The sequence below is a fragment of the Vidua chalybeata genome, chromosome 5 (genome assembly GCF_026979565.1).
Source record: "Vidua chalybeata isolate OUT-0048 chromosome 5, bVidCha1 merged haplotype, whole genome shotgun sequence".
Classification (NCBI taxonomy): Eukaryota; Metazoa; Chordata; class Aves; order Passeriformes; family Viduidae; genus Vidua; species Vidua chalybeata.
Window position 1 is genome coordinate 33,818,903 of NC_071534.1, and position 12,718 is coordinate 33,831,620.

At 35.7% G+C, this 12,718-nt stretch overlaps 1 protein-coding gene across 1 annotated transcript in view; it reads right to left on the bottom strand.

Moving 5' to 3' along the window:
* The window catches only part of OTOGL (otogelin like), a 92,817-nt gene that overhangs the window by 47,605 nt on the left and 32,494 nt on the right, over positions 1–12,718 (bottom strand). Inside the window, exons 24-25 of the mRNA XM_053943544.1 lie at positions 11,549–11,656; positions 10,373–10,511 (exon numbers count right to left, since the gene is read on the bottom strand). Of these exons, the coding sequence (XP_053799519.1) occupies positions 10,373–10,511; positions 11,549–11,656 (247 nt within the window). The remainder of the gene's footprint in view (positions 1–10,372; positions 10,512–11,548; positions 11,657–12,718) is intronic.

Consider the following 12,718-nt stretch of genomic DNA (forward strand, 5'->3'; position numbering starts at 1 on the left):
TAACTAAATCTTAGACCTAAACCCAAACATAAAAATATCATTATGGATTACAAGTCTGTTATTGCTCTAAGCTTTCATAAAATTATTTGCTTTACATATGTTTACAAAATTATTTGCTTGCTGTTCTCTTCATATAGCTCAATAGACACCTTTCCAAGCCATACAGTACTAGACAAATTCAAAGTTAAATGACAGTTTCTATCACACTCTTCAAATTATTCTGTAGCTGCTGCACCTGCAATGTCTTCTTTCAGTAAAGAAGAAATAAAGTGCAGTTGAAACTTAGCACTTAACTATTACCAATGCAAAAGAAAAGACTATTCAAATAAAGTGAGGATCATCTTCTGATGTTTATATAAGACATAGAGGTCTTAAGCAAATCTCAAGAGTTCTTAGAGAATGTGATGGTATAAATGATAATGATTGAGTTCCATCTCTCTAATCTGCACTAAATCCACACAAATATGGAAACAAGTTTTGTCGCTACCGCTAGAAGAAATGTCTGAGTAGACACTAGGAGCAGGTCTAATGAATAACAAGGTGGGGTTTTTTTTGGTTTTGTTTTTTCTGCACAGCCTCTTTCCAAGGCAGAGTCAGTCTTTACCTTTTTAGGTAAAATGCACCCAGCAGGGGATGTACTACAGTTCATCATGTGAAACCTACTTATGCTGACAGAAACTAGAAATAAAATGGTTTTCCCACTGCAAGAGTATCTTCCCACGTAAATTACCATCTCCAGCCTCTTCCAACTTAATATCAGTTTCTTCGTGATAACATGGAGTTGCCAAGCAACAGAAAAGACAGAGTCACAGCTCTGGGCAGTCAGTCAAAAGCTCATTGTCAGTCCCACTTCTCAGGACATTCTTTTTCTAGACTTCACTGCACTTTTTTTTCCCATATTTCTTCCTGGTCAAAAAAGCAAATCACTGCTTTCCTTTTTCTGGTTTGGTGTTGGTTTGGGTTTTTTTTTAGCAGTGCTTGGGAATGCTAGAGTTTATTTTTGTTAGAAACTTTCTATTTCAATATCCTGTTAGAAATCTTCTGTCCCTTTTAACCAATAACACTTCTGTGTAGTGTGCTTACATCATCAAAATGCAGCCTGGGAGAAGACAATTTAATTGGCTGTATTCATTTCTTTGAAAGTTTCATCAAAATCTCTCTAACTGTTCCATGTAAAGACTCATTTTTTCCATTCTCAATACCCTTATTTACCCATTATTTTTTATTTATTCCCTACAAAATTGCAAACTAGGGTGGCCATAAAGGCATAGAAGCACATCCTGGGAGTGGGATAGAGATAGATTAGGCCTATATTCCTTTTGCTTTAATGATGTTTTAGGTGTTATCATACACAGCCACAAAGAGAAGTGCAAAAAGCTCTAAAAATATTGAAAAAAATATAAAATAGTTTAAAAAGTAGAATTTGCTTTCTTCTTCCTACATATTTTCAGAGAGATTCCTTAGCTCTGCTCAGATCTAATATTTCAGGAGATTTTATGGAAAGTCAGAATTAGCTTGGTCATGGTTTATTGGCTCTGAGTTTCTTCTGAAGGAACTTAACATTTGAAACTATTACTTCTAGGGAGCTTGATCCAGGAGAAGTAAATGCCAGATTTAATGAGCATTTGGGCATAAATACCTAAGTTATTTTGGGGAGCAGACAAATGCCTTGGCATCTAATTTGTTCTTGCTCTATTAGTGTCCTGTGACATTTTTCTATGGACTTGATCTCCAGATAATCAGTGAAAATGAATTAATTATGCAAAATTCATTTTAATTGACACTAAGAAGCATCTCTTTTGAAAGGCCGCCTTTGTTTTGCCGCTGCACCCAATTTCTTCTGCACCTTTCCAGAATTACATATACAGTTCACGTAAATTTATTTGATCCCTGGTTTTGCATCCCGTACTAATTTGCATCAGCAAATATTCTTTCCCACAGCTATTGAAACAATGAAGCAATATTGCTTGGAGTCAACAGATGGCACTGAAACACACTGTCTCAGTTTGGGAAGAAATCCACAGGAAAGTTGGGAAAAAATATTGTGGGAAAGATAGTGGGTGATCCTCTTACATGAGAGAGAAAAGAGAGAAAAGAAATTGTAATAGCACTTTTCTCCCAACCAATGTTATGTATTTTTATACAACTATATATATTAAAAAAAAAAAAAATTAGGAACTAAGAACCTGAGAGCCAAACTGCTTATGCAAATGCACATTAATTTTCTTTTCCTTTACATCTTTTACATGGCTGCAGAGTATTTTCACTCAAAATATGGCAAAGAAGCTTGCAGTACACATGTATGACACAAGATATTTCTAGCTTTGAAGCACGGTTGAGTAGAATAGGAGAAGAGTAACATGACTGTGTAGATTCACTGATGAAAATTCAAGAGGAGTGAGATTATTCCAGCTACTGACTTATCCTCAAACAACTTCCAGATGTTTGCTGATGCATCCATGATAACTCTTTCCTATTTCTTTAGAAGTGACTTCTGAAAAGGATATATCTCAGGCAGAATAAACTCAAAAACTCCAAAAATATGTATGACAACTATGCATATGTATATGTATATGTATATGTATATGTATATGTATATGTATGTATATATACAAGCAACAGGAAAAACATATAATTATATAATATTTTCTTTATACATAGAGTTTTTTTCTGGCAGATATTACTGCAATATAGAGCTGTTGGGTATTCTGAAGGTTTGTCAACAATAAAATCATAATAGTTTTTTTTTTAATCTAATAATAATGAAAATACATGACAGCAAATATTTTAATTTATCTACTTAAAATAGAACCTTGTTCTAACTCAGTGTTTCTTAATTTTGAAAATACTAGAGAGATATAACTGAAAAGGTTTTCATGCTCTTTTTTTGCATTTTAAGAGAACTATATTAAAAGGCTTGAGAAAAAAATCACTTAAAGCAGATTTCCTTTTGTTTCATTTACTTAACTCTGCCTGCTAGTGTACCAGATTTAGCTTTTGCACAGGTCATATTACTGCAATCCCTTTCTAATTAAAAATGAGACCTTCTGAAGACTGAAGATTTGGGAACATTTGAATATTTGTTTCCAAGTGACACATTCTGCAATATGAATTATTCTGAACTACAAATCAGCAGTACAGTTGGTGGTGTTAGTTTTAATATCTAAGCATGTATTTACATTTATTTACATGAGACCTGTTAGTGTTGTTTTATTAATAAGTGCATGATAAATGTTAATATTTTTTTGTTGGTTGTAATGATAAAGTGCAACAGGAAAATAAAGGACAAGAGCTCCATCAAATGATTGCAGAAGCTAGAAAGCTGAAACTTACACAAAGCTGTTATGTTTTTCAAGATAGAAAAATGTTGTGTGTTCATTTACACTGCTGAAGTTTAGTTTTTATATATTCAGAAAAAAAACCAAAACCTCATATCCTGACCTTACTCAGAATAAATTGAATTCACAATTCTCCTAGTTCACCAACACCCAGAGTTAGAGGCCATAAACTAAGCAGGTGACTGGCCCAAGCATCCAACCCATCCAAACACAGAGAAGAGCTGGGTGTTACTGCTGCACACACAGCTCTGAAAGAGCAGCACATCATTCTGGGCTTTGCTCACCTTTTACTGCACTGTATCATCAACATGAAGCTGAACCCACCAGAGGCCCTCAGGCAGCCATTCTGTGAACTGCCTTTTCAGGCAACCATAAGAGTAAAGCATTCTGGAATCAGTATAGCCAAAGGGCTTTTGGATGATGAACATTAACCCAATATCAGAAATTCAAGGCAAAAGGTCACTAAATAGCAAAGTCCTCAGTGAGGGAATCCAACTTCTGAATCACACTATGCACACAGCACCTCCAAATTGCCATTCTCGTGGTAAGAAAATTTTCCCCAAGCCTTTCCTGGAAGCCCTCCATGTTAATCTGCACAAATTGAAAGAAATCTTTCTTTTGTTGGAGAATAAAAGTGATTCATTTACTGCATAATTTAATGGTCTGGACAATAAGGTGGTGGAGGTGGAAAGCCATTTAGAGGTAATTGAGTCTGAAATCATTGATCTGAAGAAAATGGAACCAGAGCATAAATCTGTTGCAAACTGTAATCAGATCTTTTGCTCACAGAAGGAATAGAACAAATAGAAAAACAGGTACAGCTGAAGACAGGATGGAAAGGGATGTCTCCCAGAGGGAGCTTGCTATTGACCCTTACAGGACTTCCAGAGACCCAGAAAAAAAAGAGGGCATCCAGAAAGGTTTCCTCTGAAATCATGGGACTAACAAAAAGAAAACTTTTGATATTCTTTGCAACTAGAGCAGGGCAAACTATTCACATAAAATAGTTTTTTCACTGAAATGTAGTCTCTTTCTTTTTTGGGCACAAATTTTCACACAACACATCATTATTTCTATGCAGTTACTGCTGCTATAAATTATTTGACAAGTATTTTAGGTGGAAATATTTTGGTACATCATTTACTCAGGAAACTACACAAGGGAATATGGCTTGAGGATTAGATATGTTAATTAAAAATTTAAAGGCACTCTGATTGAAACCCCATGTACAGTTTTATTCCCTGAAAAAATGAAAATTACTTTTAGAGTCTGGTGTACAATTTTAAGCATTTGTAATTTCAAATTCAACATTATTTACTTTCCCCTTAAAATCTCCAGAATCTATTATAAGAAACGATTTATCTTAACTATGAATAGTCAGCTTGATAATGTTGATTAACCATGAACTGGCAGCTTTAATCCTCTATAGGGTGACTGACAGCAAGAAGAATGCATTTATTTTACAAATAGGCTATGAGAGAGACCATGCCAAATATTTAATTCTACAGCTTTGCCAATTTCATGGATCTACAGTCTGACTACCTGGCACAAATGATGTTGAAAAAGAGCTGCATGAAAAATTACACAAAAAATTCAATAAGGGAGAATAGGATAAATCCTGCTTCTGACTCCTCAGATATGTCAAATCAGTAATTGAAAAATTGTTGCTTTCTGTGTGATTGCTCCAGCTTATGCCCAGTCATCATCTGAAAAATTTACCACTCAAGATAAATATATCAGCAAATAATGGCCAAAAGTTTATCAGTGCATCAAACAACCTCTGTATTAAGCACTCTAATAGAAGTATAATTTACTAAGAACTTTGAACTTGCTTCAAGTTACAAAAGAAGGGGAATGCAAGAGAAGAGTTCCTTGGCTGTATTGCCCAGAGCAGTCCAGGTATCTAGCTCTGAGGACTGCTCAGCCATAAGAGAACCATTTGGGAAACTGTAGTGGAGGTTCTTGAGCTGATGTATGTTTTGTTAAATGAACTTAACTTGAGTGGGCTCTTATGTAATGTCTGCTGACCCAAAAGAGTTACATCTGTGCTTCTAATTGGCATAATGGTCTGATTATTTGATCAAATGGTTCAAAATGGTTGTTGCTTTCATAATCCTCCAACTTTGGTTTCAAAAGAGTTTTCATGATTGCATCAAAAAAGCTTAAAAAGGTGACTTTAAAATGCTGAAACCTCTAATGGCAGGTGAAAAGAAGTGAAAATATTTACCTCATACTTTGAATTTAAGACTAATCTATTAAATAGGAATACTTGAGGATGAGGCCTTAGTTATGCTGACCTTCATCTTTCAAGATACCGTATCAAAACAGTCCATCCCTTTCTGTGCTTTAGGATCTTCTTGACAACTTAAGGTTAGTGGAAACCTAAGGTTAGTGGAAATACTTCAGTGGGGGTTTTGGAGTGGTTTTTAAAAGGCAGATAAGCATTGCAACAGAGCACGCTCTCATTTGAGAATATTCTGATGGGTAGTTTATCCCTCTGAACTCCTGCTTGAAATCTACCTCAAAGCAGAGAAAATATTTTCTCTGAGAAATGCTACTAATAATTTTTTTGGGGAATATTTTTCTCTGAGAAAAAATTTTCTTCTGTTTCACAGAAGAGAACATGTCTGAGGGGCTCTAAGTGCACTGACCCTTCAAGACTTAATAAAAATTCTGAGCTGCAGGACTGAAAACCACCACAGAAATAAAAAAGGCCAACACTTGTCATAGAAAGACATTAATTTTACTGTAAGAGCAGAAGTCTATGAAACAGGTAAGTGGAAGAAACAGACAGCAAGTAAGATGTTTGCTAGAAAAATAACCCCATTTTTTGGAGGGAAGAATGTCGCATCATCAAAGACAGTAAAATAAGACAATAAGCAAGAAAATGGAAGAAAAAATATATTTAAATATTTTCAAGCAAGAAACTCTTTGACTTTAATTTTATCATTAATGTTTAGATTAGCAAAATGAAGTGTTTACATGATCGACAATGATAAATTAGTTGGTCTGCTAAGGTTTTTTTTAACCTTCAAAATAACTGAGATTTTAAAATGTTAAAAATAAATATTGATGTCTTCTCTGTGAATGTCATTCATCTATACAGCAACTTTACATATCAGTATGTCATGTAACTCCTAATTCCTTTAAAAAAGTGAATGTATCATTTCATGACACCTTACTGCCCTAATATTCTTAATTGCTGATCTAAATATTTTCTGTCATTTTCTGTCCAATGGACAAATCTGTTTAATTAGTTACAAAGGGCTTTTCCATACACTTACAGTCACCTTATTACAAAAAGGCCTGACAGGAGACACTGATGTTGGAAACAAGTAAGTTTCATAATTGGCTGAAAGCTTATACTTGATTTTTCTCCCACATAAGGGAGAATATAATATAATAAGGAGCATAAGGGCTCCTTATTAAAAACATAATAAAGGTAAGGATAGGTTCTTTGTTTGGTACAGTGGAATATGATGACAAATTAAAGAGTTGCAAACAGATCAGATTTAGGAAGGCCAACAGCCAAATCAAACAGTGAGGGCTGATAACATGGATGGGAACAGAACATTATCATGCCTCTGGGGATGATGGATTCAGATTGTAATTCTTGCACTCAGTTCTATATCTGGGAAGAGCTCATATGCCAACAAACTGATTGTAGCTATAACTTCCCTTATTGCCCTGCTACAACATCTTTAGGGTACTTCTGTTAGTAGAAACAAAGCAGTCCACTGCTTACAGGAAAAAGATTAAAGGATAAAAGATAAAAGGGAAAGAACAAACATATTACAGTTCTGTATATACAGTAATACAACCACTGTAGCTGCTTCAATTTCAGGAGTCTGGTGAGCATTTCATGTTATCCATAAAAATCAGCCTTGCAACAGCACTGCAAACTAGCATTAAATCAATGGGATGTGTATTAGCAGCTGTGAAATCTATGATCTGTGATACCTTACAGGCAGAAAACTTGAAGCATACTGCACACACCCCAATGGCAGAAGGCTAGAAGACCTTTAAACATCCCTTCCAACCCAAATCATTCTATGATTCTGTGATTGTGTTAAAAAAAAAATTGGTCTATAGAACAGGTAGCACAGTTTAGGTGCTACTGCCTTGGATAGCTGCCAAGATGTTAGGCAAGGAACATAAATTTTCTACTTGTAGATATACTTTTCCACCTTTCATCTGGCTTCTCTATTTGGATAATAGGCTAAAAGAGACAGGGCTCTCTTACATACCTCCTTAACAAATAGTAGCTCAAGGTAGATTCATATTACTTAGATACTACTATTTAAAATGTCACAATATAGTAATGTAGTTACAGGGGTTTTATTTCCGTTCATTGGTTTGCATTTGTTCATTGTTGAATTTCCTCTTTTATTTTATTATGCAGTATTTTCTGCCATAAGATCTCCTGAAGCTTTTGTTTCAGCTATTCAGACTGAATTTTTATCATCAGAATACTCTACCGCAATCCTCACATCACCTTTTCAAAATTGTTTCTGCTGCTGAGTGCAGGTCTCAGCATGGATCCCTGTGGGATTTCACCAGGATTTCTCCCTTCATAAAAAAAAAAAAAAAAAAAAAAAAAAAAAAAGCCACTTACTCTTGTGTTTTAACCTCTGACTTGTAATTTGTTCAGCAGAGGGAAAGATGATGAAGGGACTGGAATATATGTCTTACAAGGAAAGGATGAGGAAGCTGGGCCTGTTCAACCTCCAGAAGAGACAACTGAGATGGGATGTCATAGGGATGTCATCTAAGTTCATAAATGTCAAGGGGATGGAACCAGACTCTTTTCAGCCAAGGAACAGAACAAGAGGCAATGGGCAGAGAGAGATGCACAGCAAGTTCTGCTTAATATAAGGAAGAACTTCTTTACTGTGCTGGAGACTGAGCACTGGAACAGATTGCCCAGAGAGGGTGTGGAGATAATGAAGAGCTGTCTGAACACAATCCTGTGCCATGTGCTCTAGGATGTGCCTGAGCAGAGAGGTTGGACCAGGTGACCCATTCTGTGATTTTGTGAATTTGTGTCTCAAAGAATATTCATTCTCATCCTCTATGAGAGTAGTTGCTAAAAAATATTTTTAAAATATTTCTCCAAAAGATCTTTGAGCTAAAATACACACATATTAACTTGAATTATCCTTATCCATATATTACCTTCACAGAATAAGTCTGAAGACTCATAATGCATTAATTTCTTTTATTAAAACAAAAAACAGGGTGATTCAACACTTCCCCCATTGCAATTTCTCTTTATTAAAATTTCTATTAAGTTCCTTCATATATAAATCAGACATATTGCTCTGTTCCTGTAAAATTCAGCCATTAAGTCCTTTTAAAATACTTGGTTATCCTGCCATCTTCCATTCCTCTTATTCCAGGGTTGCATGCCACATAGTTCATCAGTTGTGTGTTTTAGTTCCCTCAAAACTCTGGGGCATCTCCCATAAAATCCCATCCTTTATTTCTTTTTCTTTTTTTTTTTCCCTTAAAAATTCTCTAAACATTTCCCAGTCAAAAATCAGCCCACAAATACATCTTCTGTTCCAGACATAATTATGCAGTGCCTAATATATGCTAAAGAATCCTTCAATATAGGTCATGACAGCTTTCCATATACTAAAGAAAGAAAAATTGTGAACAAATTAGACTATACTTTCTCACATTAGCTGAGTTTGGGAAAAAAATTAAGCTTGAAAAGCTGCAAAAAAAGTCTGAGAAGTTTGAAAAGCAGATCTGTATAGGCAGCATTTTCATCATTTGTGTCATGCTCACCTGAAGAATGGCCTATTGGCAGTGTGCCACATGCCTTGATTATCTGGCTGCTAACTTTATTCTTGGATGACAAATGCCCCCCATGGTTTTTTCCAGATAGGCTCTTACACAGTAGAGTGACAGGTGATATTTGATTGTAAAAGCCAAATATTCCAGTACCATACTAAAGTTTGAAAAAGGAGCACAGATTTGTCTTAAAAACATCTCTGAATGAATGGCACAAGAATTAAGAAATGATAACCTACCTTTCCACATCATCATACAGGCAAGATGATTTTACAGGTAAAGTATTTTTTGCATCTTAAAGAAGTAAGGCTTGTACAAAGGTTCATATATCTCTAAGAGTAAGAGCTCTTTGATCATATATGATACATGCCAGGAATTTTCTGTGAGGTATTATTCTTTTTCAAATCTCTCTTTTTTCTTTTTAAAAACACACAAAAAATCTGGAACCAATGTATTTTATTTCACAGCTGTGAATACTCTACTAAAACATACTTGAAATAAACTATTTGCAGTAGTCTTTGTTGGGAAACTATGCCTTATTCTTAAGCTTAGACAGTCAGGAAAATGAGTATTCTTCTAAACATCTTACTGTAACTGAGAACACAGACAATCTTAAAATAGCAACAATTATAATAAACAATAGTGGTTTTAGTAATAGACTATATTTTTAAATGTCATGGTTTTCAAAGTAATGGTATTTTTAAACAAAAAGCTAGCAATGTACTCTAAATGTGTGTTATGAGGAACATAAGCATGTAGCTGCCAGACAATCTCAATGAGTGATTTAACTGTTGAATTATGAAATCATTGTGTTTGATATTATTATACACATACAATCCAGATCTGATGCAGATCATGTTCAAGAAGAATTCCAAGCAGCCTGAGCTCATCACTAACCCTAGGCCAAGCAGGGTTTATAGATAATTATTAAATAAATCTATGGATTATACCTAGTTCTAATAGTTTCCACTGTTATTCTTTACTCATTGTGACAAAAGCATGGTTAAGATAGAACAGAAAACATTGATTTTTCTTTTTCTCCAAATCATAGAGATATGCAAGAACACACCCACATACCATTTCAAACAGATGAGCACAAAATGTCATGTACAGGTGCTTCTTCCACATCTGTTCTACAGCTGTTTTCTTAACGTTTGTTTATATAGACCAATTCCTGATGTTCAAAACACTTGTTTTCTTGAGGACACAAGAAAACATATGACCAATCCTCTTACCTTTAGCAGGTAAGTTTGGCAGTCACTGACATAATCATACTCCAGCCCATCAAAGGTGTAATAATGTCGGTCTCCATAAATGGTACACACAGCAGGGCAGGGGTAACTGGTGCAGTTGAAGACACCTCTCCGACAAACACTGCATGGAAAGCCAATAATCAGTATCTCCTCCTAATGGCAGTCTTCTGCTGTATATTTTCAAGAAAATGCTTTCTTGTGTTCTTTATTTCAAATCACACAGAAATTCAGGAATGGAATAATATTCTCAGACCTTGAAACAGAGAGCTATACTGTGAATTGCTTCTGAGGATACTGGTGATGCCATGGCAAGAAAGTGCTGAACATTTTGCCATTAGCCCATCTGTACAATAAAAATGCATTAAAAATAAATGCAAAATCTCAAACTTTGCAGGGCTTATGCAAATATTTCCATCACTGCCTCCAGTGTAGATAAGGGACAAAGCCACAACAAGCTCATTCATAAGACATCAGTAGTCTATTTTTTCTAAATTTTTATAAAGGTCTGTAAATTTTCAAAGGAAAATACCTCCAGTTGCTACCTGTAAGATTTCAGGATATCAGACAAATATGGAATGAGTTTAAGAAATTAATGCTGATATTTTGCAAGATTACTTTTCCTGTCAGTTACATTCAGTGGCTTACACAAATTTATATGTAAGTAGTACTGGCATCCTCTATTTTTGCTTGTGTAAGTGTAAATCCTCAGTTGATTTGCCAGTGTGGTTTTTAACTGATTAAAAGCTGCCATGCCATTTTTTTTTTCATTATTAAATATACACTTAACTGATTATAGATATTTTGGCTAGGAAATTAGCATATCTCTCTTTTTCTCCTTGGTTGTCTTTCATTATATTCTATTCTGCAAAATGCCACATCTTCATTTCAGAGACTAACATATATGTGTGGAATTAAGTGTTTATTCTTGACTGCTTTTTAACTTGGATATCTTCAGCTTCCTTTTCAGATCTGAAAAGGCACTCAACCCAAAGTCTTCCTACTTATCCAAGCCTATCAGTAAGCCTAATAAAAGATATATCCTCTATCTATAAACAAGCATATATATTTTTGATTTTCAAAGTACACAACACATTTTCTGTATCAGTTTCACTTTGGGTCTAGATCCAGATGATTTGAAAGTATGCAAAATGAACTCACCAGGTGTAACATGGAGTAGTTATCACTTCTCCTGACAGAAATTCTCTGTCTTTCCAGGTGCATGGACAACTGTCAGGAATATAACATTTCCCTCTGTGCTCAGCCATTCTTCAAAATAAAAAAAAAATTATTAAGATGAAAGAGTAAATCCAAAAGAAGATCAATGTAACTGAATGTGTAAAGTACTGTTGAAACCCCACCAAGAGCAACCAGTCTTCCACACAGCTAAGGAAAATTGTTTCATCAGCAAAAGCTGTCCAAATCAAATGACCTCCACTGTGCACAGCTGGAGACTTTGCCAAGCCCACAGCTGCAGCAGTGTGTGCAGTTGGTGTGGGCTGCAGTTCCCATGCAGGAGTGCCAGTAGGGTAGGTGTTCCTCTCTGAAAACTCTGGAGAGTCTGGGTACCATGAAAGCTGCTGAGGCTACGGCCAGACTGCCCTTCCCTCTCTGCTGTTCTGTTCTGCTGTGCCAGGAAAGCAGCTGGATTGGAGTGCCTGCTCCTCTGCACAGACAGTGCCTGTCCTGCTCTGCGTGCAGAACAGTGAACTGGCCTATGGCACTTGCTGCACAGTTTATGAAGAGCAGTGGTGGAGGTTACTTGCCTACACAAGGGAAGCTCAAACAACTAACAAGGTTAAGACAAAACAGGCATTTAATGCAAAAAGTGTCAAATCTAATTAAATCAATAAGTGACCCAGATATATGGACAACCACAATTTTGCTATCTCATTTCCACCTACTTAGGAATTTTAACTTTCTTAGCAAAAATTTTACTGACACTCCTGGTGCTGTTCTTCAGGAGAAAATTTCCTGGAGCTGTCATGCAACACGTGGCTCAAAGTACAGTCTAGAGATTGTTTCACTGGAGGTTGAAATGAATACACAGTTTCATTTTCTTCACCCCATTACCAGTTCATTAAACGGTAATGGGCTCTAAGTAAAAGAGTCAAGTGTTCAGAAAATTTCTCAAGGATAGGAAAACACCAGAACAGATGGCTTAGGAAGGTACTTAGTCTCTGTCAATAGAAGCTAAATGTCTCCCAAGAATAACATGGGTATTGCTGGTGCTGCCTAAAGGCAGGAGATTATTTTAGCCCCATGAAGTCCCTTTCCACATTCTGTGCTTCTGCAACTCAGTTTAGCCCCATATCTCCAGCTCAGTGTAAG